The 27,594-nt window shown below is 33.2% G+C and overlaps 2 protein-coding genes and 1 long non-coding RNA gene across 5 annotated transcripts in view; 1 reads left to right on the top strand and 2 right to left on the bottom strand.

Annotated features, from left to right (window-relative positions):
* LOC148274934 (gustatory and odorant receptor 22-like) overlaps positions 1-6,175 on the bottom strand; it is a 59,336-nt gene extending 53,161 nt beyond the window's left edge. The window contains exon 1 of the mRNA XM_088236443.1: positions 6,136-6,175. Within this exon, the coding sequence (XP_088092569.1) occupies positions 6,136-6,160 (25 nt within the window). The 5' untranslated portion in view covers positions 6,161-6,175. The remainder of the gene's footprint in view (positions 1-6,135) is intronic.
* A 1,933-nt stretch (positions 6,176-8,108) lies between these two features.
* LOC148274933 (charged multivesicular body protein 2b-like) lies at positions 8,109-18,956 on the top strand. Of its 3 annotated transcripts, none has more exons than XM_088236444.1 (6): positions 8,109-8,295; positions 12,927-13,018; positions 13,988-14,104; positions 14,904-15,084; positions 15,909-16,015; positions 17,057-18,956. In XM_088236444.1, exons 1-6 carry the CDS (start codon positions 8,259-8,261, stop codon positions 17,159-17,161), a joined length of 639 nt encoding a protein of 212 aa, XP_088092570.1. In that variant the 5' UTR covers positions 8,109-8,258; the 3' UTR covers positions 17,162-18,956. The 3 variants fall into 3 exon arrangements, with proteins under 3 accessions (XP_088092570.1, XP_088092572.1, XP_088092571.1); XM_088236445.1 differs by lacking the exon at positions 8,109-8,295 and adding an exon at positions 11,299-11,591; XM_088236446.1 differs by lacking the exon at positions 12,927-13,018 and having other exon boundaries at positions 8,129-8,295.
* LOC148274932 (uncharacterized) lies at positions 17,793-25,534 on the bottom strand. Its single transcript, XR_015824168.1, has 2 exons — positions 25,326-25,534; positions 17,793-20,493 (listed from the first exon to the last, which is right to left on the bottom strand). It is a non-coding gene; the product is annotated as an uncharacterized LOC148274932 (long non-coding RNA).
* Positions 25,535-27,594: the final 2,060 nt, after the last annotated feature.

The raw sequence follows: 27,594 nt of genomic DNA, 5'->3' as shown, positions 1-27,594 counted from the left end.
TGTTAATAGATACTTCTACCCACAAAAAAATGTGCATTGTTTAAAATACGTCATTTAAGAGATAGGCGATATTTTTTTAGCTGACAAAATTGATGTTTCACTGGTCCGTTTTACGCACCCCAAAACTGAACCGATTTTGTTTTTTTTAAGAAAGAGTATTACAATGAAATTTTCTGTGTTGGTACTTTTTGCGTTTTTCAAAAATATTTATCATATTTAAATACCGTCCGTCCAAAGACGGCAGATAAAGCTAGGCGGTTTTATGGGTTTTTGGATGGTTCTAGCTCCCATACGAAACAATTTATCAAAAAAGCAAAACAATAGTGGTAAATATAAAAAAAAAAACATTGCTGTGATGACATAATCCAGGACTACGTTTGTATGAAGAAAAGTTAGACCGCCTTTCCTTTTCAGAACCTACATCCTCTCCTTACGATGTTATGAACTATGTAAATTAAGAAAGCATTATAAATTAAGGGTTATTAAACATTTTCGCGCACGGTACATAAGTATGTTTTAACTTTTGGTTTTTAGTTTTTTTCAAATATACTCCATATTGCAAATGTTCCGATTATTTTGTAAATTTGTATTTTGATTTTTAATAAAAATTCTTATATTAATTGAAAGGGATTGTGGTCTCGGGCTACTGATCTGGAGGTCTGAATTCCACTCTACCACAACTTGTTTCACATTTTCTAACATGGTTAGTTACGACTGAGAAAAAATGATTCCAAAATCGAAATATCAGGGTAAACCTAAGAACGAAAACATTTATTTTAAAAACACAAGTACATTAAAAAAAATCCGGCACGTGCGCCACAGCTTCTGCACACCACGATAAGGATTAAGGAAAGTAGTAGGAAATCTATTTTTGGATGAGGAAATAATAGCCCCTCTACACTATGCTCCTTGCGCTGCTCATGCTCATGCCCCTCGCGCTGCCGCCCTCTCGCCCGATGTTGCCCTCTCCGCCCACACACTGCTCCACTCGCGCAATTAAGGCTGTAGTCGGTAAGTTGGATCGTACGGTGTGCCGCCGAATGCGTAAAATATACCGCTTCAAGACAAAGCAATTAAAAAAAATATCCTGTTACATTGTATGTTCGTCAATTTCTTACGTACTCTTCATACTTTGTTTGACAAAATGAGAAAGACAGAGATAGATAGAGTTTTTGCGTGATTATTTAAAAGGTAAAATCTATAAATAGCACTCCTGACTAGCGTACTGCAGAGATAATGTAGAATTGTACAAATATCGGATAATCTGTGACTTCTGGGTAATTATATATATTTGTATTTTCGAAGTTGACAGATAACACTGTTGTGTTTTAATGAAAATGCACCATGTCACTAAAGTGAATGCCAAAAAAATAATGCACTTCATAATATTGTTTTCAAGAGAAAAATTATTTGATCTCATCAAATTACGTAAGTAAAAACATTTTTTGACAGTATGACATTTTATAATATTTTTCCTTTAAACTGATAAGTTTTTTTGAATTTGCACTTGATCATGTATTTCGTAATAAAATTTCTAAAATATGGTAGATAAATTTTGAAAATTTAACAACATATAGTGATAAAAGACTCAGCCAAATACCTACAAATATTTTTATAGGTTGGCACTTGTCATTTGTCTTTCTATACAATGGACGATGAAACTGACAGCGTGCGTGCTATGCATTTTTAGTGCAGCTAATTATATCAATGTATATTAATATGGAATAATGGAATATTTTTATGTTTTTTATATATTTTTTATTTCCTTTTTTAATTACTATAAAATAAAAAAGTACCTTATAGTCTTTAACGGAATATTTTCTTTTCTCTTTCTTACATAACACAAAAATATTATATCGGTCTATTTATTATAGGAGCAAAAATTCATAAACATTTCTGGTATACCCACAAACAGGCCATGCCTTTGTGGGATTTTTGTTTGCTATTTTTACAGTTAATATGTATTTTCATTTAAATGTAATTATCCTTTATTTTTTTAAAAGGTACTTTGTTTAACATCTTCGGTATATTGTAAAAAAAAAATACAAAAAATAGTTTTAAAAAATGTCATACAAAGAAATATACATCATTTAAAAATGACATGCGCGTCTTATGTGAGAGCTCGATGCGTACTGCGACCGCGCGATTATGTGGCCCCACTCGCGCTCATATTGCCGGCCCTTTGACTCGCGCTCAAACCGACAAAATAGGGAGCGATGGGCACGACGAGGAGCATGACGAGCGGCATGACGAGTAATGTTGCCACACTACGTCTCTGCCTCCTTTCCTCGCTACTTCCCATACCACTCGTCGAGTGTGTGGCAGGCCCATAAAGCACATGGAATTAATTTTGTTCATATAACTATTTAACAAATAACGTAAAACTGTTTACCATTTAGTTATAATTTTAAAGAGCTGTAATTACCTAGGGAGGAAACCCACCCTATCTACAAACATTTGAACATACTTAAAACGTTGTTGATTAAACAAACTGATACAAAAAGATATTAAAAAACATAAATTGGAAAGAATAATAAAAATTTTAAAAAAATTTTCAGGCGTTGCCTATCAGCCGGATGAATCTCATCCACACGATAAAGGTTTCAGCTCTTTTACTTCACATAAAACCATAAAGAAAATTCTAGCACCTTAATTGCAAATAATAATTATAATTTCATTTAACTGTACCTATTTAAAAAGGTTTTACATGCTTTATTTTTTTGAATATTTATTTTTTCTTGTTTGAAAAATGAATTGATCTGTGATTACTCCGTATGCATCCGCTGACGAAAGGATTTTTTGAAAACAAGTCAACAAAAAAAATTATATTTTTCATTATTATTGTTGTCTTTTTTTTACAAGTGGAATTATACAGAGTATCTTTTCATGGGCACGCTTTTTTTTATGTTTTTTTGCATTGTATTTACTTATATATATGTAGAAAATTATAATTGGCCTCTAATTTTGGTTTATTTGTAAATGTTGTTATTTTTTGTTACAATGGCTGTTGTTTTCTTTTGATAAATAAAAAAAATAAAAGTCAACAGACGGAAGAGTTGAGGAAAAGTGAATGTTTAAAGATAAGCAGAATGGTGAATGTTACACAGTGTGTAAAGTGGCCACTTAAACCAGCCAATGATAGGCCCTGCAAATAAATGCCTAGACTTCCATATTCCTTTCTCAAAAATGTTTTCCTTCTCTGTGGCAACAAATTTAGGTCTAAATAACTCCCTGGGAAGGAAATTCAGCCTATCTACAAACATTTGGACATACTCAAAACATTGTTGAAATCGATTATTTAATTACTTATTAATTTACACGGCACGCAGTGCCTTATACAACACAAAAAATACATAGTTTGTAGAAATAAACACTGTTTTGAGAAGGGGAAACAGAAATCTTTTATCTGTGTCCAGGCGGATCAAGAATACAGTTCGTGGTCAATAATCCTAGAATGGTTTTTCTCCGTATGGGCAACTCTATTAGGTTATTACTCTAAGATTTGAACATTGTTTTATTGTCACTCTTACGCAGATTCCTCCCCGAATACTGTGCGAAAAAGACAAGTGCACGTTGGACTGATTATGCCTAACGAAAATCAATGTTTCGTATATCTGATTCCCGTGCCCAAAAACTGACCCATTTTGTTTTTTTTTTTAAGAAAGAGTGTCGCATGAAATTTTCTGCGTCAGTACCTTTTGCGTTTTTCAAAAATATTAATCATATTTGTAGACTGTACGTCTGAAGACAAACTAGGTAAATTTAAGGGTTTTTGAATGGTCCTGGATGCCATAAAGGCGGCTTCACTCGCTGGCCAATACCTTCACTAAGACGCTGGCAATATTAGCGTATTGGCAAACGTGTAGAACGGGTATTTGTCGCTGTCAGAGCTGGCGCCACATGCGCCGGTACACGATCCGCCTGTTGTCAGTTTTTTAACACAGAATAAATTAAATTCAATTCATTTATTTTAAATATAACATATATTCAATACGTACATATTACAAAAAAGAAAAAATACATGAAAGAGACTCAAGTCAAAGTAGTAGGAGAATCCTGCTCCAGAAAACCCCTTCGGATACATGGAACAGAGCAACATCCAGAGCGATGTTGTTCAGTATAGCGGTAGTCCTTCTAACAGGCATAACCACAAGCAGGTTGGTCCTGTACATTGGAACATGAAACAATCTATACTGACGCTGTCTGGTAATTACCAGGAACATACAAACCAATGCTCATCATAATCTCAAAATTATCGATAAAAATGTGTAGTCAAATACACATTCCTTCTAGACTCTAAACTGTTGTAGCCGAACATACCCTAAAGAAACTCGGTAGAGCCAAGGATAATACCCGCACTCTCTCATGTAGAGATATTTCGGAAACTTCTTTTGGATTTTCTCTATCATAAGAGAGTACTTCAGTTCATGTGGCCCCCAAATTATCGAGCCACTCTCGAGTCTACTTCGCACCGAGGAGTTGTAAAGAGTTATCAGTACACGGGTATTTTCGAAAACTCTGGCAGTACGCAGAACAAATCCTAACATCTGCAATGCATTCCAACTGATTGTCTCTATGTGTTCATGAAATGTCAGGGTGCTCACAAATCTAACGCCCAGATCCTTAACTTACGATGTTCGTATCAGATTCTGGTCATTCATTTTGTAACGAAAAAAAATAGTTTGTTGGGCCCTAGTGAAGGACGCGACCGAACACTTAGAAACATTAAACCTAAGTTTGTTTCGCCTTCCCTATTCAGATATATTAGAAATATCCGCTTGGAGAAGACAAAAATCGTCAGAAGTTGTGACCTTTAAGAATAGTTTGAATAAAAAGAAAACGCGAGTTCAAAATTATTTTTTAAAATATTATTAATGAAAATTGAGAACCACAATGGACCCAGGTGAGAGCCTTGCGGGACACCCGAGAAAGTATGGAAACACTCTGATGCGAATAGACCGTAGGAGACGTATTGGTTTCTATTTTGGAGGTAGCTCGCCATTAATTTTAACATACCATCCGAGAAACCGATCTCATACAGATCAAGCTGGCTGAGCGATTGTCGAGCGTCCACACGCTGGCCCAGTCGTCGACCGGTCGCCGGAGACTCGGTCGACGACGACTGTGACATTCTATAGTTTAAGTAGGTGTTTACGCACTTGGTCACCGGTCGCCCGGGAGACTCGGTGACTCGCCGTGCAGTGGCGATGCACAAACGACTGCTGGTCGCCGGCGACCAATAGGAGCATTTGTTCAAATGGAAGCTTACACACTGCGAGCAACTGTCGAGGCGACCGGACGTAAGTATGTAAGTATAAGTATCTGTGCCAGCTATATGTGGTCTCAGAAGACACAATAGCTCATCAAACAAACGCACAGACATTCTTGTGTAGTTAAAAAAATTACGAGGGTACTTTCTAACGTCTTCATAAAATATTTTAAGCATTCCCTATAATCTCCGTTCTTGCAAAAAAGGATGTACCCAATACTCTCTTGCGTTTCTTTTCTTTTTATAATTAGTAACGCCACTATTGTAACTTCTTCGACGTCCATTCTGCACATTGCGCTCGACTTGGTCTCCTGGCCCCAGTTACCTATGTTTAAGTCGCCGAGAGACCGAATCTCCGGCGACCAGTCGATAGTGCGTAATGGCTCTTGGTACGCTATGAACAACCAGAGAGGGCAGGGCGCACGTGATCTTTTGTGATAATGAAACAATTTTTCAAAAAAAACAAATGATAGGGGACAATGGTATCTATAGTGTGAAAAAATCATTGCTCCTGTGCCGTAATCTAGGGAGAAAATACAGGAATACGTTTTTTTTGTATGAAGAAAAGTCAGACTGCGTTTTCTCTTCTGTTTATTTGATTTATTTGGATATATCAACAGTAATGCAGCAAATATTCATGTACAAACTAAAAAACATAATATTAAACCAATAACAGATATCCACAAAAATACAGTTTGAGGCAGGGTGTGTGTGTGTGTGTGTGTGAGGGTGAGAGGGTGTGTGTATGTGAATAAGTTCCCTTATTTAATTCTGTACTTGCGCCTTTTAGTCTGTTGTGGCGCAAAAATACTTTTTGCTCGTACTTTGCAGTACTGGATTTGAAATATGAAAAAAAATTGGCTTACCTGGAGACGATCTTGTAATGGGCATAACAGCCAGAACTCTGAACAAGAGCAGGAGAAGTTTGTGATCTCTGTAAAACTGGTCATGTATCTCGACAATATTTCCATCGAGAGATGGAAGCCTTCCTCGCTCTTTCCTTCTAGCGGCTCTCTGGTCCGGAGCACTCGGGATCCGGTGCTTTACGTTTTTAATTTTACCTAGTTCCTGCTCCAACAAACTCGGACCTCCTGTGAACCCCGTGGGACCAAAACCGAGAGAATTCGGTTTGTGTCCCCATATTTTTGACGCGTCAAAATCGCCGATATGCCGTACGTACCCTGGATTTACATCAAAGTCGGAATATTGGTGACCTAAACCTAAAGTTTCAAACCTTGGAACTTTGGATCTGATATAAATGTTTTTAATAACTCGTTTCCCCTCTTCTTCAAACTTTTTGCTTGACATTTCGTTCATCCAATTCATTGTAGATCAAAATTTGACTATTGAATAGTTTTAAATAGTGAGAAAGCTATTTTGAATCGTATGTCCCTGTCCGTGTTCAAGCGAACATGTAAGTTCTTTTGTTCCCAGTGTTTGAGTGTCAAAGTTGATAATAATTTCATGTTAGAAATTCAGCTAGCACAGGTCATTAATCGCTATTCAAAGTGTAAACACATAGTTTGAAGCGTCAGGTACAATGTCACGGGTCCCATTATTTATTTAAACAATAATTAGAGTCGGTGGCTGTGCAAGGTCGGAACGAATAATTATTCATCGAATACTGTATGAGAGCCTTACGAAGTTGGAATATTAAATTGACAATGTACATACATTTATCGACTTAATTAATAATACTCATGAAATCTACGTAATTTTCCTTGTAGTTTGTCAATTATTATCCCTGCAAATAAAATTTGTGTAAGTACCTACTACCTATCTACGTCGAAATAAAATACACATAGGATGATATAAAAGCGAACTACAAATTATTTCATACACTCACAGAAAAACATTGTCTAAACTTCGTAGGTTTGAAAAATAGTAATGTGTAAAATTTTTGAATTTTGTTCGTTCAGCTATTTGTTTACCATAAAAAATATGTATTATTTTATGTTATTCTTAATACATATATTTTTGCTGTCAATCTTTTGTGTCCATATTATTATTCCTTCCTTTTTTTGTTGTTTTTATGATAATTATAATTTGTAAATCCATACAACTTGTTCTTGGCCGATGTTGTCATGTTTTGGTTAAAGGCCCTAATAAAATATTTAAAAAAAGATTTTTAAAACGTCAAAGTGAGAACAAATTTAAAAAAACGAGCAGAAAAAAATTAAGAAATTTTTAATTTGATTACAAAAGTAAATTATTTAAGTGGCTTAAAAAAATATTTAATATTCTTAAATGTAATCAAGCTCATTCCCTAAACCAGGTGTCTCCAAACTTTTCAGCCAAAGGGCTACACTGACTCCTCCACTAAGTCCCAACGGCCAAAACCTAGCTAGCTCATTGTATCATTGTGACATGGACTTTGTTCAGTTCTCAATTTTGGTTGGTTCTTACAAAGTTCTACGACAGTCAAAGTGTGAAAAAAAATCAAAATTGATAGAAAGACCCTCTGTCTTAAAAATTGTTTTCGGGTATGTGAAAGAAGTGCTTTCACTGCAAAAAGTCAACGTGTGTAGCGAGTACTAGAATAATTACGGGTAATTAGTTCATTAATATTATTTAAATTATTTATTGTTTTATGAACCTTTTACAAAATTAAGACCTCACTACTAGACAAGAATTTTTTTAGCAATTTGGGGCAGCTCTTAGTTTTCCGGTAAAGATACTTTTTAAAAGAAGAAATTGTTGACCTCAACAATTACTTTGCGATTACAAACCATCTCAATAATCTTTACAATGTGCATAACTTACCCCGAAATTAATGTTAATCCTGGCGTTGTTTATGGCGGTATCTGGCAACCCTAACATGGATTAGCAAGGTCAAAATAATCTATGGAAAAAAAAGAAGAACTTATTTTGAAAGTGACAGCTGTCTGATGTGTGACTCATATTTTTATTTCATCGGGACCTATCAGGACTTCATTTCAGTGTGAAGATCGTTTTTACTTGACGTTGCGAGTGTTTTAGTTTGCTGACCATGGATTTCTTTTTTAAAAAAGCTCCGACAGTAAAAGGTTTGTAAAAAACTTTTTTGTATTGTCGCGCCAACGTTTTTTCCAACATTGTTTTTTCTTTGCCTTCTTTGAATGTATACATAATTCACAATATAAAACAGGGCATTATGAAATTATTACGTCAAACGCGTTAGCTAATTTATGTTGATTACTTTAATTATGTGTCGACTTTTATCAAATTAAAATGGCTTTATTTGCACAGCTTTTATTTTGTTTACATAAGATTCATGTCATAATGATTCATGTGATTACAAAACACTATAGTCAATTCGTGACAACACAAATATCAACAAATTTTTTGTTAATTTCATAATTAATGTTTGCGGATATTTTTGAGAGTATTCTTTTCTTTTCTAGTTGAATTGTACTGGGTAGATTATACAATGATATTGTCAGTATTAGATCAATAAATCAAAAGTGTATTTCGAGATGGTAGAATGTATGAAAGTACACTCCTTTTTTTCACCAAAACGTGGAAATGAATATTGCATTAACGATAATAGGATTATTGTTTTTTATATAAATAAAGGACTACATAACTCTATATGTGTTCATTATTAATGTTCACAATATAATTTACTAGCTGTAACCGGCAATGCTTTACTATTGCTTGATTTAAGTATATAGGTAAATCTATTATACAGCCTGTAACTAGGAGGGTGGATCATCGGTGGCAGAGCGATGGAAGACCTCAATGCCTATCGATTTAATCCGTACGTATGTTCCGCCATATTAATTCGTTTAAAAGTTATTCGGATTTTTAAGAAATTTTATTAAAAATCCGATTTTAGGCTGGATGTCCCAGGTGTTGCCAAACTATTAAGTCGACGATCATATTTTTTTTTTTCAAGTAGCTCAATAGTATATCTTTGACTTACAATACAGTTTTGAGTCGTTATTTGATTTAATATCAAATAAAAAAAAAACTTAAACGACTGAATATCGCGGACCATACATGAGAGTTAAATCGACAGGCATTGAGGTCCTACATCGCTCTGCCACTGATGATCCACCCTCTCAGTTACAGGCTGCATTTCTTTTTTACGTAGCTCCAAACCTATTTTATATCAATATTTTTTAAGTAATCAAGCTATACAACGAGTTGAAAGTGTTCGTGATCTTGGTGTGATTCTAGATAAAAAACTTACGTATAAAAACCACATCGAAAATATAGTGAAGCGGGCAGACAGAAACTTAGGTTTTGTTATCTGCACTTGCCAAGTTTTTAATGATATTGGTAGTATCAAATTGATTTTCGCTTACGTTCGCAGTCTCCTTGAGTATGCCTCCTCTGTGTGGTCTCCTCAGTATTCCATACACAAGATAAGGCTTGAAAATATTCAGAAAACATTTTTGAGACATCTCAATTGGAGATCCAGATTTACGGACCCGAACTATAAAACTTCTTGTCATAAACATAATATACTTAGTCTTGAGGATCGTCGTTTGGTATTAGATATGGGAATTTAACATGATATTCTTAATGGGCGTCTTGATAGTCCTGTTCTGGTTTCTGAGTTTGCCCCTTAATGTACCTGGCTACTGCACCCGTCACACGAATCTATCTCTTTTCCATGTACCTACAGTTCGCACCAACAATGCACAGAACTCACACAAAAAAACTCGCACACATGCACTTCTATGAATTAGTATCTAACTGAACTGGATTTTTATAATCGTATTTAGGTGGAAAACTGATTTGGCTTTATTTAATGTTTTTTTATAATGTTGTGTATATTTTTTTGCATTGCTGTTGTTTTTCTGAATAAACAAAATAAATAAAATAGCTTAAATGAACACAATTGAATGTTTGATATCAATTATTGTACAGGTGGCCCTCTTAAAACACGGTTAATAGGTTCCTATAAAATGCGGTGTTATATGAAACTGAGTCAGTACATAAAGAAGGGATAGGTTCCAAAAAAAATCGAAACAATTTATTTGTTGTAAAAAAATAAAATACTTTTTCAATTTGTTAAATCTTGATTGAATTATTTCCTTTCCCATCGCTGCTCGATACAACTAAACATAAAAGGTTTTTTGGTAGAATGATAATGTCATCATCTTCACTCTCTGAATCTTTTAATTTATTTGCGCTTTCCGCCTTAAAAATCTGTGATTTTGGTTTGCTTGCTGTTCATTAAAAAGTTGTCATAGATTTTCTGGCACGGTAACGTTTAGTTTCTAGCTCCCCTATGAAATTTCCGCTTCTTTCAGTGAATGGTCCTTTATTTTACAATATTTTTAAGCTAGTCTTAGGCCTTCTTGTAATTTCAGTCAATCTTATTTTTTATTTTACAATCTTCATCTGTGTTCAACCTTGAATACAATTTGAACTCTGAACCCATTTCTAGCAAATCTGCTTTCCCAATTTCATCTTCCATCCATTAATCTTGAATGTCCTGAATGCTCATTGAATTGTCTTAACTAATATGGAACATTATGAAATTTACAAAACATAAAAAAACTTAACATGACCAATCTTTACATACAAAATTTTATGTAAAAGTCAGAATGTAGATACATTGAATTGTCAAAACAACAGCACTATTTATCTTATTGAATTTAATTCAAACCACTCTCCAAATGTAACCATTGAAACGGGCCTGGTTGTTTAATCAAAAGTACCTAATCACTTTTTCTGTATAACAAAGATTCTGTTTTCAAAATTATTGTTACTTTATTACTTTCGATTTTCAACTATTACTGATGATCAAACAATCCGGGCCTGAAATATACAGATAGACAGATCAATGTTTTTAATAGCTTAAAACCTTCCCAGGATAATGCTGTCAATTTTGCGAGAAACTGCGCATAAATCAGTTTGTTAGTTTATTGTGGACAAACAAACAAACATTCATTTTAAGTATATAGATGATGTGTGGCACTTTATTTGTATATACTTTATAAGTAAGTACTGGGTTATTTGATATGGCGAGACTTCTTAAATTTATTTTATTCTATTTTTAAATTGAAGAATAAAAGACTCTCGGGCTGGTTGTCAAACTTTTTTATTTTTACAATTTATTCAAAATCATACAAGTGAAAGTTTTATTAGTAAAATAGAGTAATATAAATTTTATTGATTATATTATATAAAATTTGATAGGCATAATTTCCAGATGCGGCAAATCAACAGTCAATATAATAAAATATAAATATGTTACAGTCAAAAAAATATATATAAGTTAATATTTAGCTTGGACCAGAGTCAGTAGATTTTATAAATTCTGACTCCAAGCTTCTTAGCTTTAAAATTGCCTCTTACCCCACCACATCTATGCAGCAAACTAATAGTAACTAACTTTTAATAATTTACTGCGCTCATTTCATTTTATTTTTGGTTTTGTTTTGATTAATTTGATGATTCTTGTCTTCTCCATTGCTAAATAACATTGACATGTCCTGAGCTCTAAAAAATGATGACATTTAACTAATGCCCAAATGTTTAGTATCGAAACCAAAATCCCTATTTGTTTAAAGAAAGCATGTAAAAACATTTCGGGTAAACATTATTAAAAGGTTCATGAGTGATTAACAAAGCTTAAAACAATTCAAATTATATTACTTTTTGGAAACATCAAACTATGGCAACTTACAGGGGTGGACTAATAGGAATACGTTTTTAAAATATAATAAATGAGAGTTAATATTATTTTTACATTTCCCAAAATCCAGTGAAAGGAAATATACGGCTCTAACTTATAAGGAATTTAAAGAAAGAATCTGATTGGGATCCACCAAAAATGAATGTTAAAATAAAAACTTTTTTATATACCAAAATAAAAATCGTCTCAATTTTTGGTAGCATATGCATGATCATTGAATGCAGCCCTAATATAAATAAACAAACTTAGTAACTATGGGTACGTTTTCGTATCACTACTTTAAAAAATATTTTACTCTATAGGGTACGGCGCATCTATGTATTAATATTTCAATGCTAAATAATTATTATTTGTAACAGTGCATCATTGAAATTTAGTTAATCTCAAATAATCATTGCTTTATTTATACATCACGGTGTAATTAATTACCTACTACAACCATAGAGGTATTATATCACTGACTACAACTAGGCAACTTCAAAATAATATTTTTCTAGTTAACCTCCAAAAACACCTTTTTTGTATTCTCCTCCATAATAGGGAAATATCACTTTTTAAAAACATTTTTAAAGCAATAAGGGTCTATAAATTTTTTTGCTACTTATCAATAGCATAAAACATAGTTGTAATTTTGAATACGTCACAATTAATGTTCATTTTCAACTTTGTTCCAAACCATTCAAGTTTTTTTAAAACATCACAACTATCAATGCACAAACATGTTGCGTTTTTCTAGTCACATTTTTTTTTTTTCGTTTTCAAAGTTAAATATGAAAAAATTTCTCCACAATATCCATATTGATTTTGAAAATACAATTAATTCTTCTAAATCCATTTCATACATTTTTATCGGTATTCGTAGTGTGTCATGTTTCCCTATTGTTACAAATAGACGAGTGGTGCATTCATATCAGAATAATATTATGTTTCAAATGCACAACTTGTCTATTTGTAGCATTTATGGAGGAGGATACAAAGAAGTTTTTAATTCTTTCATTCTCCATTATTTTTATATTATTTTAGAACAACAACGAGAAAATGACAAAATCTTGCGTAAGGCTGGAAGAGAAATTGAGAGAGACAAACTTGCCCTGGAAAGAGAAGAAAAGAAAATTGTTAGTATTAATTATATTGTTAAATTTTTATTAAATTTATCCAATCATATTTTCTCTATTTTCTTCATCTTCTTTTTTCCACCCACTAAGTGGAGCATGTGGACTTCATCAGGCGCCCCCAGGAGACTCATCGCCAACCATCACTCTCGCCTCCTCCCACATCAATCCCGCATTTCTTAGTTCTGCCAAAAAAAGCCAAAAGATTGTCATTGATGGCCTTCCAAGATATCTAAAACCAAAAAATAGGCAACTTAGGCACTGCTGAGGCATTCGCAGCACGCGTCCAAGCCAGGTCCACCGTTGCTCCGTCAAAGTGCTCGTTATAGGAGGCTGCTGCAACCGTTCTTGGACTTCAATGTTAGTAATAAAATCGAACCACCTTATACTTAAAATTCTCCTCAAGGACATCTTTCAAAACTCAGAAATTTGGTGTTTTTAGTTTTAGTAAGGTGCCACGATTCACACTCATATAGGAATATTGGCATTACACAAGAATTGAGTTCTCTGTTTTACTTTTGATTATTTAGTAAAGAAAAAAAGCAGACATTCACCATTTTAAATAAATAGCAAAATCTGTAGGTATTTGATTTTTCACTACCTACTACATAAACCCATAAAATATTTTCACTGTTTGGCACTGAAATGTCTTTTATTGATTTGACCAAATTTATAGAAGGATCTGTGCTTTCTAAAACTATGTACTCAAAATAAATTTAATTGATTTTATAAAAACATTTTTTTAAATAAATTTAATCATTTTATTCCACATTGTTAATGCCGATTCAATAAATAATACTCTAAAATGTCATTAATAAAGTAAACGTTTGCATTCGTACGATACACATAACAAACATACCTACTATATACTTCAAATTGTAGGAAAGTATCTATGTATGAAACCTCAAATCTCTGACCTTTAGTATTTTTGGTAATGTTTTCTAGTTATGGAATAAAATTGTGTTTTTATAGGAACAAGAAATAAAAAAGTTGGCTCAAAATGGAGACCAGGAATCCTGTAGACTACTCGCCAAGCAGCTTGTACAATTAAGAAAACAGAAGACGAGGTTTTATGCTGCCAACAGTAAGGCGAGTACTTGCATTTGTTCTACATTTTTTGTAAATTATTTTTTTTTTTACTGTGGATGCGATAAAAATATTAACACAACACTTTGATTTAACCTTGTTAAAAGCTTTATATTTATTGAATTTATAAAAATAGTATGTATTAGGGAACTGGGTTGTGGTCCGGTTTCATCCCTCTCTACCATAACTTGATCACTTTTTTCTAGTACAGTTATTTACAGCTTTTAGAAAGTGGTCACTAAATTTCCTTTTAAATAAAAAATACTGTTTAATTATGTATGGGGCCTTACTTATAAACCTGGTATAAAATTATGCCTAGGCAAAGTGGTAGAATAAGAATGGTATAGAGTAAAATGGTATAAGCTCAGTAAAAGGAAATCTAATAAGTTAGGCCCATAGTCATATTTATGGTGATCAACCGTCTACATTTTGATACTAGACAGTCCTCAGCTTTTCTCCTTCACTTGTCCTTGTCCTGAGTCATGCATCTCGCCACTGAACTCCTGCCAAGCTCTTTATGTCTTTAGATCGATGGTTTCTCCTGACACTACTTAGTCCCATCATTTGTTGCATTATTATGACAAAGCATCGCAAATATATATGATTTGTGCTAGCATTTATAATTACTGTTAGGCATATTAATCTCAAAGTAATTCACAAATTCTACAGTAATAGGGATATTTTTTTTTAAATCGAAGAAATGCTTTCAATTCAATGTTTCTTTATAAATAAATAAATATTTGTTGTTTATAAACACTACAATATTGATTAATTAATAATATGTATTGTTCTGTGCGAATAGATTTCCAGTGTCGGCATTCAAAATAAAGCCATGGGGGCTAATATTGCAATAGCAGGAGCAATGGGAACGACCGCTAAGACAATGGGCAGTATGAATAAACTGATGAATCCACAAAAACTTGCTGCGGAAATGGGACAATTTCAGAGAGAAAATGCTAAAATGGAGATGACTGATGAAATGAGTAAGTTTCATTTAAAAATATGTTTTTCGTCATTACATTGTGTTCTCTCTCAGTGTGTTTTAAGAGCGTTATGGTCCCTCGTATAAGGTTTCAATTTTGATCTGAATATTATATATAAAATTGGTAGAGGTTATAATGTATTTTAAGTAAATGAAATTGTGAATTCATGAAACATTATTATGCATGTTGAAACTTGTGAGCACTTATTATATATCAATTCCATGCAACACAATTTTGTTTGTAAGGTGGTTTACACTGTAATATTTTACTGTCCCTGGACTGGAACCTAAGAAGACTAATTACGTTACCTTCTTGTAACGGATGATCGAAATAGGCTGCATTTACTTTACCAAATGTATGTACCATCAGGTGCAGATAAGGGTTTGATGATGATGATGAATAAATGTATTATTGGATTAAACCTCATTCATTTAAACCTGTATGGTTTTTCAATGGGAAAGCAAATATTTACGTAAACAAGTATATGTCGATGGTCTAAAGACAAACATGCTAATTACAGGATCGGTATATTTTTAGGAGTGCAGTTTAAAGTATGACTAGTAGCTTTTTTGTCTTTGTTTTCATGTCACTTATTATGAATTTGCAACTATGATTTGGGAAAAGATGAAAAATTAGTATCTTAGTGAGTATAAATGGTACGACATGCTCATTTGTCATATTTAAAGTTAAAATTCCACAAACTCTTTTCTTTTTGTCTTAGCACGTTAGTCTTCTAGACCATAAATATAATATAATACATAAAATTGTATGAAAATAACAGGGTTTTTTTTTTAACCCTAATTATGAAAATTTGTTGTAAACAGTTTCAGACACATTAGACGATATGCTGGGAGACTCGGACGAAGAATCGGAATCTAATGATGTGGTGAACAGGGTTCTTGATGAAATAGGCATCGAAATTAGTGGAAAGGTGAGTTCTTGTTTTACTAACTTTTACCCCTATTTTGTATTATTTACATATTTTAAAAAATATGGATAAATAGCAACAAAACATATGTGTTTCTATAGTGTTCTGCACTTATTATGTGACAGAATACGTCTGGTGCACGCTGAACAAACATTCACCGTTACGCTGAAACATTTATGATATTTTTCCTTGTGTTTTTTTTTTCAATTCAATTCATTTATTTTAAATATAACATATACATTACAAAAATATATTCAATACGTACATATTATAAAAAAGAAGAAAAAAATACACGAAAGAGACTCATGTCAAAGTAGTAGAAGAATCCTGCTCCTGAAAACCCCTTCGGATACATGGAACAGATCAATATCCAGAGCGATGTTGTTCAGCATAGCGGTAGCCCTTCCAACAGGCATAACCATAGGCAGGTTGGTCCTGTACATCGGAACATGAAACAATCTATATTGACGCTGTCTTAGGTAATTATCAGGAACATACAAACCAATGCTCATCATAATTTCAGAATTATCGATCATACCGCGCAACAATCGATAAAAATGTGTAGTCAAATACACATTCCTTCTAGTCTCTAAACTGTTGTAGTCAAGCATACCCTGGAGAAACTCGGTCGGGTAGAGCCAAGGATAATACCCGCACTTTCTCATGTAGAGATATCTCAGAAACTTCTTTTGGATTTTCTCTATCATAAGAGAGTACTTCGGTTCATTTGGCCCCCAAATCATCGAGCCACTCTCGAGTCTACTTCGCACCAAGGAGTCGTAAAGAGTGTTTTTTGCAAGTTTACTTTAAACTCCCATTTATATCTCGGGCATTTTGAAATAGATATTTTTTTAAACCGTTGACTGGGTTTCTGTAAGCTTTTAACTAGCTATTTACAAAATGTAATTTCGATTTGGTTTTACCAATCCTAGTATGTACAAACTTACTGATATTTCCAGAGTTATTCCGAGACCAATCTAAATATTTAACTGTTATTAAAACCATTTTTAAAATACATAATTTATGAATTGTTTTGTTTTATAGATGGCAGATGCACCTTCGGCCATCCGCGGCAAAGTTGGAGTTTCATCGAAAAATGCTGATGCTGATGCAGATATTGAAGCCCAATTAGCTAGACTTAAATCATAAATTACTCGCTTTACATACGTATTGGTAGGATTAGATCTTGGCCCTATGTTTTACATTCCAATAATAATTATGGCATATTATATGCATATTGCAGCTCAGCTTCATTGCTGCTCTTCTTGTTGTAATTTTTAGTTCACTGTAAATCATTTTTTCCAAGTACTGCGATTTTAATTTCAAAAACTTTTAATACGTTTGCGGACACTTTTTTCCCATAGAATCTTCTCATAAGGAATCATATCGTAATTTTCTTATTTTTAAACATATTTCCCTTCCAATTAGACCGTAGTTGATGGTTTGAAGTAAATTTTATTTGACTAACACACTAGGACACTTTTGTTGCCAACTGTTTTTAAAGCGACACAATATCACCCCCTATCATATAATTACTTCAGTTTCACATAGGCTATAGCAGTCTTTTCACTACCAATGTCTTTTGGGCTGACTGCCATAGACGATTTTGGCAGCCATAACCGCGTATGTGTTAATAAAACAAATTTTTTAAAACAAAGTTTTTGTTTGCTGGAAAGATTATAAATTATTTGGTTTTAAGTCCTTTAAAACATTCTTGTGTTAGTAATTATCGAGTGAACAGGTAATGTACTCTAATATAGAGAACTGGTAAAAAAAAATTGGAAAATAAAGAAGGATCATGTATTATTTATTTATTTATTTTAACTCTTTATATACATATACAGTTTATATACATATAAGGGCGGGCATATTGCCTTAAGGCAATTTCTTCCTATCTACTACCTACCCAAACCGTTTAGTTGAGAAAATTACAAGTACATGGACATATGGAATCTTACAATTATATACAAAAATGTATGTATGTATTAATAATGTTATTATTTTAATACAACTCTTATCAGTTGAAAAATCCTATTATTGGAAGTCTTAATTTGGTAAATATAATTTATTCAGTCAAAATTACTTCTAGAATAGATTTCTATGATTGCTTAAGATTGCACGTCTGATAACATATAAATATTTCTGCGGAAGAGTGAGACATTGACCACCTAAATATTTGCTCTGTATATAATCGGCATCAGATAAAATTATATCTGTGAAACAACAATAGCTATCTTACTTACAAATACACAATCATTATAAGTTTAATTATAAACAACTTTATGTTTCACTTTTATCATTTCAAATATCTGTACTTTTATAAACTGATATGTAACTGTTGTAAATAAACTATTGTTAAAGTGTTTATAGTTTGGTTTCTGATCTTTATCTCTAAATAACATATCTATTTATTAACTGCAATACCGACTAATTGTAACATGTATTTCCAAGTCTTTAAACCACAAATTTAATTATTTGATGTAAAATTTAACTTATCTGATAACTCAAATTATTAGTTAAATTAAAATTTGTCTCATGTATTGAAAAGAAAAACAGTCCGAGTTTATGTTAACGATATGTAAAAGCACTTAGTTTTTTATTCAATTTGTTTTATACAAAACATTCATTTACATGAATCGGGTTGTAGTCCCGTGGCTAGTGTCTCGGATTCACGGAGCAAAAGTACGTGGTTTGAATCCCACTCTACCCCAACTTAATTACCATTAGACTCGTTGAAAATGGCTCTCAAAATTTAATATTTGGGCAAGTTATAAGAACGCAAATATTTCTTTTTTGTACATAGCTCTTTCTACAAGTGACTTTTATGAATGTAGTGGATTTAAACGATTTACTTTTATTACAAAATGTACATATTATACATGTGGATTTGAAAATATGTAATTTGTATTTTTTTACAATAAAATCGTCGGCACCATCAATAAAACTTTCATTCTTATCATCATCACATGTCTTCACAAACATGCATCTCTGTCAGCTGCCAAATCTTTTGCGTTTGTCCTATTTCAACTTTGCAGGGAAATAAGTAGTAAAAAAATGATGTTATTTATTTGTAATGAGGAAGTTCAGTGCTTACTGGAAATTGTATATAAAAAAATATTCCTAGCTTGTGGTAAAAATTAAAGCATTTAATTGTATGTCGAAGTTTCTAAAAAAGCAATAAAAAGAATAGAAAACGTCACAAATTCATGTGTACCAATAAATTATAGTTTTATGTTTTGTGATAGATTTCCGGTTTCTAGGTAGCCATTTTTTTCAACACATAGTGTATTTTAACAGCTACAGGGTTTTACTTTTAAATGGAAGCGCATCTTATGACGTCACAGGCTGAGTATTTTCAAAACTTAAAAAAATTATAGCGATGATAATACACAAAAGCATTTTTTAATTTTTTAGGCTTAGTTTGATGGTCTATTAACAAATAAAAAAAAAACGAAACTTCCTCATTGTGATTTGGATATTCATATTGTTTAATTGAACAAACGTATGAAATCATTGCAGCAATTTTATTGTTTAACATTTCAGCTCAACTCTGGTTGCTTAGCTATTATAGCTTGAAATTACACACTGGAATGTTTATTTAAATGAAATAAAATGGATACTTTGCACCTGAGCGATAATAATGGCACAAGTCCAAAATTATCATTTTTGAGTGTTTGCAGAAACGTCCCTGAATATATTTCATATCTGTGGAGTTGACGCCATGATTTTTCATTTATTTATTCGAATTTAAGAAATAAGAGTAGAACAATGATCATTACACCATTGATGTTTCTAAGAACATATAAAACTAGATAGTACGCGCAAATTTGTACGTCAGAGGTACAGAATCCTATGGTGCCATTTTTGACAAAATCACTTTCTGCTGGATTACAGACTTTTTTATTTAGATTTTTTTCTCTTTATCTACACAATATATAACTTCCCAGTTCGAAAAGGCGTAAGACAGGGTTGCATTTTGTCTCCCGTCTTGTTTAATATATATGGTGAATATATCATTCGAAAAGCACTTAACGGCTGGACAAGTAAGTTCACAATTGGAGGAAGGAAGTTATCCAACCTGAGGTATGCTGATGACACCACACTTATTGCATCGTCAGAGATTGAAATAAAAGAGCTAATTAACCGAATAGATGCTGCTAGTTCAGATCTGGGACTCTCAATGAATATGAGCAAAACTAAGCTTATGATCATTGATCGAGCCAATAAAGTAGCGCCATTATCCTTACTGTGCAACTTAGAAAGTGTCAACAATTTCATTTATCTAGGTTCTCTCATCAGCGATGGCGGTGGGTGTGAAGGTGAAATACGGCGACGTGTTGGTATTGCCAAAAGTGCTATGAGTCTGCTGGTGAAGATCTGGAAGAATCGCAGTATAAACATTAACACCAAAAAGAGACTGGTGAAGGCCTTGGTTTTCTCAGTGTTCATGTACGGTGTGGAGTGTTGGACACTGAGGGGATCTGAAAAGAAAAAAATCGAAGTTTTCGAGATGTGGTGTTGGCGGCAAGTGCTGCGGATTCCGTGGATGGCCAGACGTACGAATGCATCTATTCTCCAGGAAATGGACATGGAGAAATACTGATATCCATGTGCGAGAAAAGAATCCTGCAGTTCTTTGGGCATATTTCCAGGGGAGACTCTGATAGTTTGGAGAAAACTATTCTCCTGGGAAGTGTCGAAGGGACAAGGTCGCGTGGACATCAACCGACAAGATGGAGCGGCACAGTCACTGAGTTATCAGAATCATCACTGACGAATGCAAAAGGGTGAACGTTTGCCAACAAAGCCAAGGCGGGCATTCGTCAGATGTTGTGTTCCACACGTAACTTCCGTCTCCATATTTTACATTGAAAAGAAAACACCCTTAAAATTCAACTCCAGTATGTGTTTTTATAAAAAAATAAATTTTAAGTAGGTTTTGAGACACCTTTACTATTATACTTCATTTATTTGTGAAAAGATGATGATACGAAGAGACGAAAATATTTTTTTTTTTTCATGCAGAAGAAATGTGGTGGCAGAAAATTGATAAATAAATAGAACAGTTCTGTGTGTGAAATAGAACCAGAATCATGGACGAGTTCTTTCGACTCTACAGCTAGTCTCAAGTAAAAATCACAAATCAGAAACTCAAGCAGATGTAAGTCCGCCTCATAATGTAGTGGATGACACGTTCGCCTACTATGCTTCCCTTGATTCCTGGGAAGGTCAATATGAAATTTTGATTAGAAAGGTGGTTCTACACTGCTGGTCACCTTACCTTCGTGTAATAGTTGAACAATATACGCTGCATTTAGTAAACCAATGCACTGTCCTATGCACCCTTTGGTGTGGACAGTATGATGAACATCAATTCCGATGGTGTCTTAAAATCATAAATATTTTGTGCATGCTTTTTACAATGGTTATAGTAATTATCACTTTGTCATGTCATGAACCTCAGAGTAATAATGTGTGAACTTATAGAAAAGCCCTATCACTATGTTTCATAGAATGCAAGCGATGTTGGTTTGATGCTTAGCAACAAATTGGTGGCCACTTTGTTTCTTTTGACAACATAAACATAACAGTTCGATCGGATGCTATTGTAGCTGTGCTTGGCTTTGTTTGTAAATAACTTGGATATTTACGTTATAATAAATAAAAATTGACTATGGTGAATTGCTGTATGTTTGGTTGCAGCGGTAGGAGCGTTAAAGGAGACAGTTTTCACAGGTAATTGTTTTCAAATATTTTCCTATGATTTACATTGATTTTTGGCATTTATCATCCCGACACGTGTATTATGTTGCTTAAAACCTTTCGTTATATCAACATATTTACTTCAGATACTATTTTTTCTAAATTTAGGGGATAAATTTGTGAATTAAAGTATGTTTACTGATTTGATTAAGGGCAATATGTCGGGGCCGCACTAGGCATCCATATAAAGTTTGAGTTTTTATCGAATAGAGGTTGATTCAAATTTTGCTCGAAAATAGAAACCTTGAAATCGCATCTAAAATGACATGTCCAAATTTCAGGCTGCTACAACTCGCCGTTTCGGAAATGTGACGGACAAACAAATAAACTCAACACAGGACTTGGGTTCCATGGAGTTGGGATTTATGTCTCTATAAATGTAACAGAAGTATATTGGGAATAAAATGAATAAATAAAAAAAAAAATAAACACACACATGTATTTTCAGTTTTATAAAATAAATATAGGCGAATTCTAGAAAAATAAATTGGAATAACCCTGTAATAATAAATACACAGGTACATATTTAAAAGTATTTACAATGCAAATTAATATCCATTTGGCAATTCTCGACCTGAGTACGGCCCTTTGTTTTGCTGCGAACTGTAGCTAACTTAATACCCAATAGTCATAGAATGGTTTTCCTACGTTTGGGCTCCTCTATAGCTTGGCGCATTATTACTCTGAGCCATGAACCGTCTTTTTAAACCTCGAGAATATGTTTTCCTTATATTCCATAGGTTAATAATAAAATGTATATTTTATTATAGACACACTGTCAGTAAACAACTAATAAACTTGTAATATATATAACTTGCGATGTGACTTTGTACATTTTCTATCTTACCAATTATAATTTATTATTATGCGTATAATAAATTATTGTCATCTCATAAATTTTAATACCTATGCTTAAGTTATCGCAGTCATTTCCAATTTCAATTTTATTTATTCATACATATGTACATTACCAAATGGAATATCTTAATTCATACTTAGAAATAATTAAAATAATTAGGTAAAATTAGGTATATATAAAAAAAACATAAGTATACATAACATCCAGAGAATAATATGTTAAAAAAGTAAGAGAATCTTGTAACGAAAAACTCCCCCAGAGACGTGAAAAATGTCAATGTACAAAGTGATATTGTTCAACATAGAGATAGCCCTTCCAACAGGCATAACCATTGGCAGGTTGGTCCTGTATATTGGAATGTGAAACAGTATATGCTGACGCTATCTAAGGTAATTATCCGGAACATAAAAGCTAATGCTCCGCATAATTTCAGGGTTGTCAATAACACCGCGCAACAATTGAAAGAAGTGCGTTGTTAAATACACATTCCTTCTAGTCTTCAAACTGCTGTAACCAACCATACCCTGGAGGAACTCAGTAGGATAAAGCCATGAATAATATCTGCACTCCCTCATGTAGAGAAACTGAAGAAATTTTTTCTGAAAAATCCCTCTCCACCATTAAAGAGTACTTCAATTCACACGGTCCCCAAATCATCGAGCCACTCTCGAGTCTACTTCGCACCAACGAGTTATAAAGAATTCTCAGTACTCGTGTACTACCAAAAACCCTGGCAGTACGCAAGACGAATCCTAACATCTTCACTACTACAAACTGTTTCGATCTGATCATAAATGTCAGGGAACTCAAAAGGTTGATTAACAATATTTTGAGTATGTCTACATCATAGATGCTGAATTTAACCCACCGGGGCTAGTATTTCGAACGCATTTACAGCATGCTATAATGCATATTTAGTATGTAAAATTCGCTATAGCTCGGAATACCAGCCCAGGAAGTTTATCAAGATTTATAAATATTTTAACAATGACAAAGGGAATGTGAAATATTAAACGACAGTTTCCAGACTTTCATATTCCTGCCTTGAATTTTTTTTCTTTAAATATTTATCAAAAATATTTAAACCCAAGTTTTAATTTTAGTCTTTTGTATGTGCAGATATTAACTGTATTTATAAAATTTATATCATGTATTTTACTACTAAAATAAAACAATTGATTGCATACCAGTAAGACAATAAATATTAACTGTTTCTAATTAATTCTCTCCATAACTACTTTCTTATGCTTCCCCCTGTTTTTTTTTCACTTTAATTTTAAATTATAAGATAGATATAGCACAAGGCTAGATTGAGACAGATTATTGAAATAATCCAACGATCATTCAAATGAATTCAGTCTCTTTATTGAAGCCGATTGGTCTTTGGTATGAAGTTGCAGCAATTTGGGCAATGCAAATTTGTTGACTTGCTACAAACTAATGCGTATATGAAATATATGCGTGCCTACTGATTTATTTGCTCTTAAATTAATTAATTTGTTCCAAAATTGTTATTTTCTTTCAAATGAACTCATTTGAAGTGAAGTTACTACTATTTTCATTACCTGCACACGACTACCAATTATTTCCATTGAATTATCGCATTCGGACTTTCATTTAAATTAAAATAATTGTTAAAAGCATTGTTTTTTTTTCATTTCATCTTGCGACAATGTAGCGATGGGTGCATTTGATGATCTTAACTCTCCCATCAAGAATCTATCTTTGTTTACCTGTCTGATCATCGATTACCACTTAACTCCTCTGATATAAAAAAATCATAACATTCCACCTTGGCTAGAGTTTTGCAAGAATTCTCCCCCAATATTTGCCAGGCGATGTACGAAGATTTGTTGACAATAGTTATATGTGTCACTTACTTCAGACTTTAAAAAACTGGCTAACACTAGCAGACCTTTTTTCATACATAAAATACTCGATGGCCAAATTGACTGCCCAGACCTACTCTCCTCGATTCATTTAAATATCCCACCTAGGCGGACAATACACACCAAAATTTTTCACGTACCCCTAAATATAATACAAATGCAGCAACAAATTAACCTATCAATCGTGCCCTGACCTTATACAATCAAATACATACTCTCGACATCGACATCTTACTAGACTGCAACATCTTTTAAAAATAATATTTTGATTAAATTCTAAACCGCAATTATCCCCACTTACATTTTTTTTTTTATATACTCTTACTCTAACAAACACCTTTTTTTGAAAAACAAACTAAAATAACATTTTATACCCAAGAATCATTCTCTCTACCTGTTGTTTTAATATGTCCGTTGCGTTGGACTCTGTTGCCAAAATAAAATAAAAAAAATGATAAAAGTTTGCATTATACACGGAGGGTTTATGGTTTGATTTTCGGTGTGATTGAAGTAAGTAAATATGATTTTTACAATGCCTAGCTACGCTGTGGTGAAATTAGCCACGGTGATCGGGCCACTTTACCTGATGTGACGCAAAACTAATACAGAAGAGGTATGTACTCCTGTAATGTTAATAATCAGTGCAAATTTGTCCAGTAGGATTTTCACAATTAGATTTAGGTGGTTTAAACCTACATTATGTTTTATACACCTCATGTAGGAAACACATAATACTGTACTTTATGTTTTGTGTGCCTTTTTGTTGGAGAGTTTCGTATCTATTGTTTAAAAAGTTTTGTACCGTATTCGCCAGATGGTAACAGAAACATCACACGTTGAGACGTCGAATGATGAATGACAGATTGGAGGATATCTGTAGTCTGTGATTGGAGCTTGGCTGCAGATTATAGGTTATGTGTTATGTCATAGACATGAGATAGAGCTTTGTGTTTGCGGTGTAGTGACAAGAAATAAGTAATCGTATTCTCAATCGTTCATATTTTATATCAATCTTACGAAACCAGATTTTTAAACCGAATTTAATTTTAATTTATATTAAGACACTTGAAAACATTTTTTCATTTCAGAAAAACTGCGCGACAAAACTTTTGCGTATTAAAGGTTTCTTAAAATGAGTTTATTCCTTGGTTTATTATATTATTTAATTCAAATAAAAAAACTATTATTTCAAATAAATGTGTTTTTTCTCAGTAACGAATCGGAACAATTTTTTTTACTAAACGGCTCCTTTTGTCATATTTCCAATCTGATTCAGTTCAGACGAAAATATTGGCCAATCGGAAAACCTCAACGACAGAATTCGGTTCGATTCGGCAGGATTTTTTGTATGGAAGACGAAGCGAAACCGAACCTTCGCTTATTTGCATTATATGGTGTCCTCGTTTTCGCTTTCCAAATCCAATCGTCTTTATCCTATATATTCTCATTTAAATTAACATTACATACGACCATTTTTGTATCTTTTTTGGACTGAAAGAAGGTTATTTTACACGAATGCTATTTAACCTGTCGTTTCGGCAATTCGCTTTCGTATTTTGCAACTTTCAAAAAGTTGTCGGTTTTTATTTGGTAAGTTTTAAATCATGAAACAGTGTTATGTATTGAAAAAAAAAACAATGATAAATGAATAAAGGGGCATATTAAGTATTAATACCGAGTGTGAAATATAAAAACTGCCGAGTTTTAAAAAAGACAAGTAGTGTCCTAAAATATTATTTTATTGCACCGTAACATTTCACTGACTGCTTTTCTAAAATATCGCCTCAAAAGTCATTGTACCGCTATTATAAAATAATTTATTTATCTATCATATTAGATCTTATTGCATAAACAGAGTGAGCTTATTATGGTAAAATAAATGTTTGCTTCTCCCTCTCTGTACCCCATACCTAATGTATTAACTGTGTTACAACCGATTTTCAAGACATCAAAACTAAACTCGTGCATAATATGTCAATTAAATGCTTATTAAGGTTAAAAGTTTAAAGACAGAAGTCTGTTAGTGTACATTTTGATTTTAGGTGTTTATTTTGTCTTATTTCAGCAATGCATGCACGTGACAGCTTTAGGATAAGGAATGATCATTCCCACGATGGAGAGGTAGGGAGAAGAACCGAAGAAATGAGGGAAGGCTGATCTGAGGTTATTACGTACGGATCTACAGGCGAAAGGATGTTTAAGTCCGAGTAAACAAAAAACTTTTTCTTTTACTTTTTTAGATTTTTTTTTACGTGTTGAATCATGCAGAGTGGCTTTTTCTTCTTTTTTTTTGACATTGTTTTTAGTAATGTATAGAAAACTATAATTGGGCTATAATTTTTGTTTATTTGTAAATATTTTTCTTTGATTGTTTTAATTGCTGTTGTTTTCTTTTAATAAATAAAAAACTAACTTAAATAATGACACACCTTTACCACGTATACTGGGTTTTGATTGCTCCTATTTGCTAGTGGCCACCCAAAAGTTGACAAATATAAATCGCCATTACTTAAACAAAACAAAGATGTATGGATTAGCTTATTTATTTTATTTATTTATACTTTAACATTGTTTGTATTCTATTTTTATACAGAATAATGTTCCGTTCACTGGGGTGTCCCGTGCCGAGGGAAACATTTTACAAAATGTGAAACATGCCTAAGATTAGCTATTTAACAAAGTTAACAATTAAATAACAATAAATAAAACGTAATTAATCTAATTAACCTAATTATAATAAACATAATAAACAATAAAAAACAAAAATATTCATAAAAATCAGGTAATAATATTGTAACAGACGCGGCGGATCACTGCTTCGTCCGTAGCAATCGCGCCCGTCACAAGAACTGTATTTCTATAGGTGCTGGTGTCAAACGCAGAGTGGCCGGGCGTAGGCGGGCCTCGGCCGACGAACGATAAGCTCCGGGGGAGGTATCGTCGCCTAGAGATCCCTTGCGGGGTCGCTAGCGAGTAGCGCTGGCGGCCGCAATCCTGAGTCAGGCAACCGGGTTGTAAGGCCGGTATCTCTCCGTCGGTGGGAACGGCGGGGTGTGTTCCGGGGAAGTATC

The sequence above is a fragment of the Micrasema longulum genome, unplaced genomic scaffold, assembly GCF_059751315.1.
Source record: "Micrasema longulum isolate JH-2025_06_02 unplaced genomic scaffold, ASM5975131v1 h1tg001557l, whole genome shotgun sequence".
Classification (NCBI taxonomy): domain Eukaryota; kingdom Metazoa; phylum Arthropoda; class Insecta; order Trichoptera; family Brachycentridae; genus Micrasema; species Micrasema longulum.
The sequence above is the reverse complement of the archived record's forward strand: the minus strand, read 5'-3'. Positions and strand labels throughout refer to the sequence as shown.

Bases quoted from the DNA above. Each gene is read 5' to 3' on its own strand.
- LOC148274933 (XM_088236444.1), top strand. From the start codon at position 8,259: ATGGATTTCTTTTTTAAAAAAGCTCCGACAGTAAAAG. The intron at 15,085-15,908 runs GTAAGTTTCATT...TGTTGTAAACAG, and splicing joins GGAGATGACTGATGAAATGA to TTTCAGACACATTAGACGAT. The intron at 16,016-17,056 runs GTGAGTTCTTGT...TTTGTTTTATAG, and splicing joins GCATCGAAATTAGTGGAAAG to ATGGCAGATGCACCTTCGGC.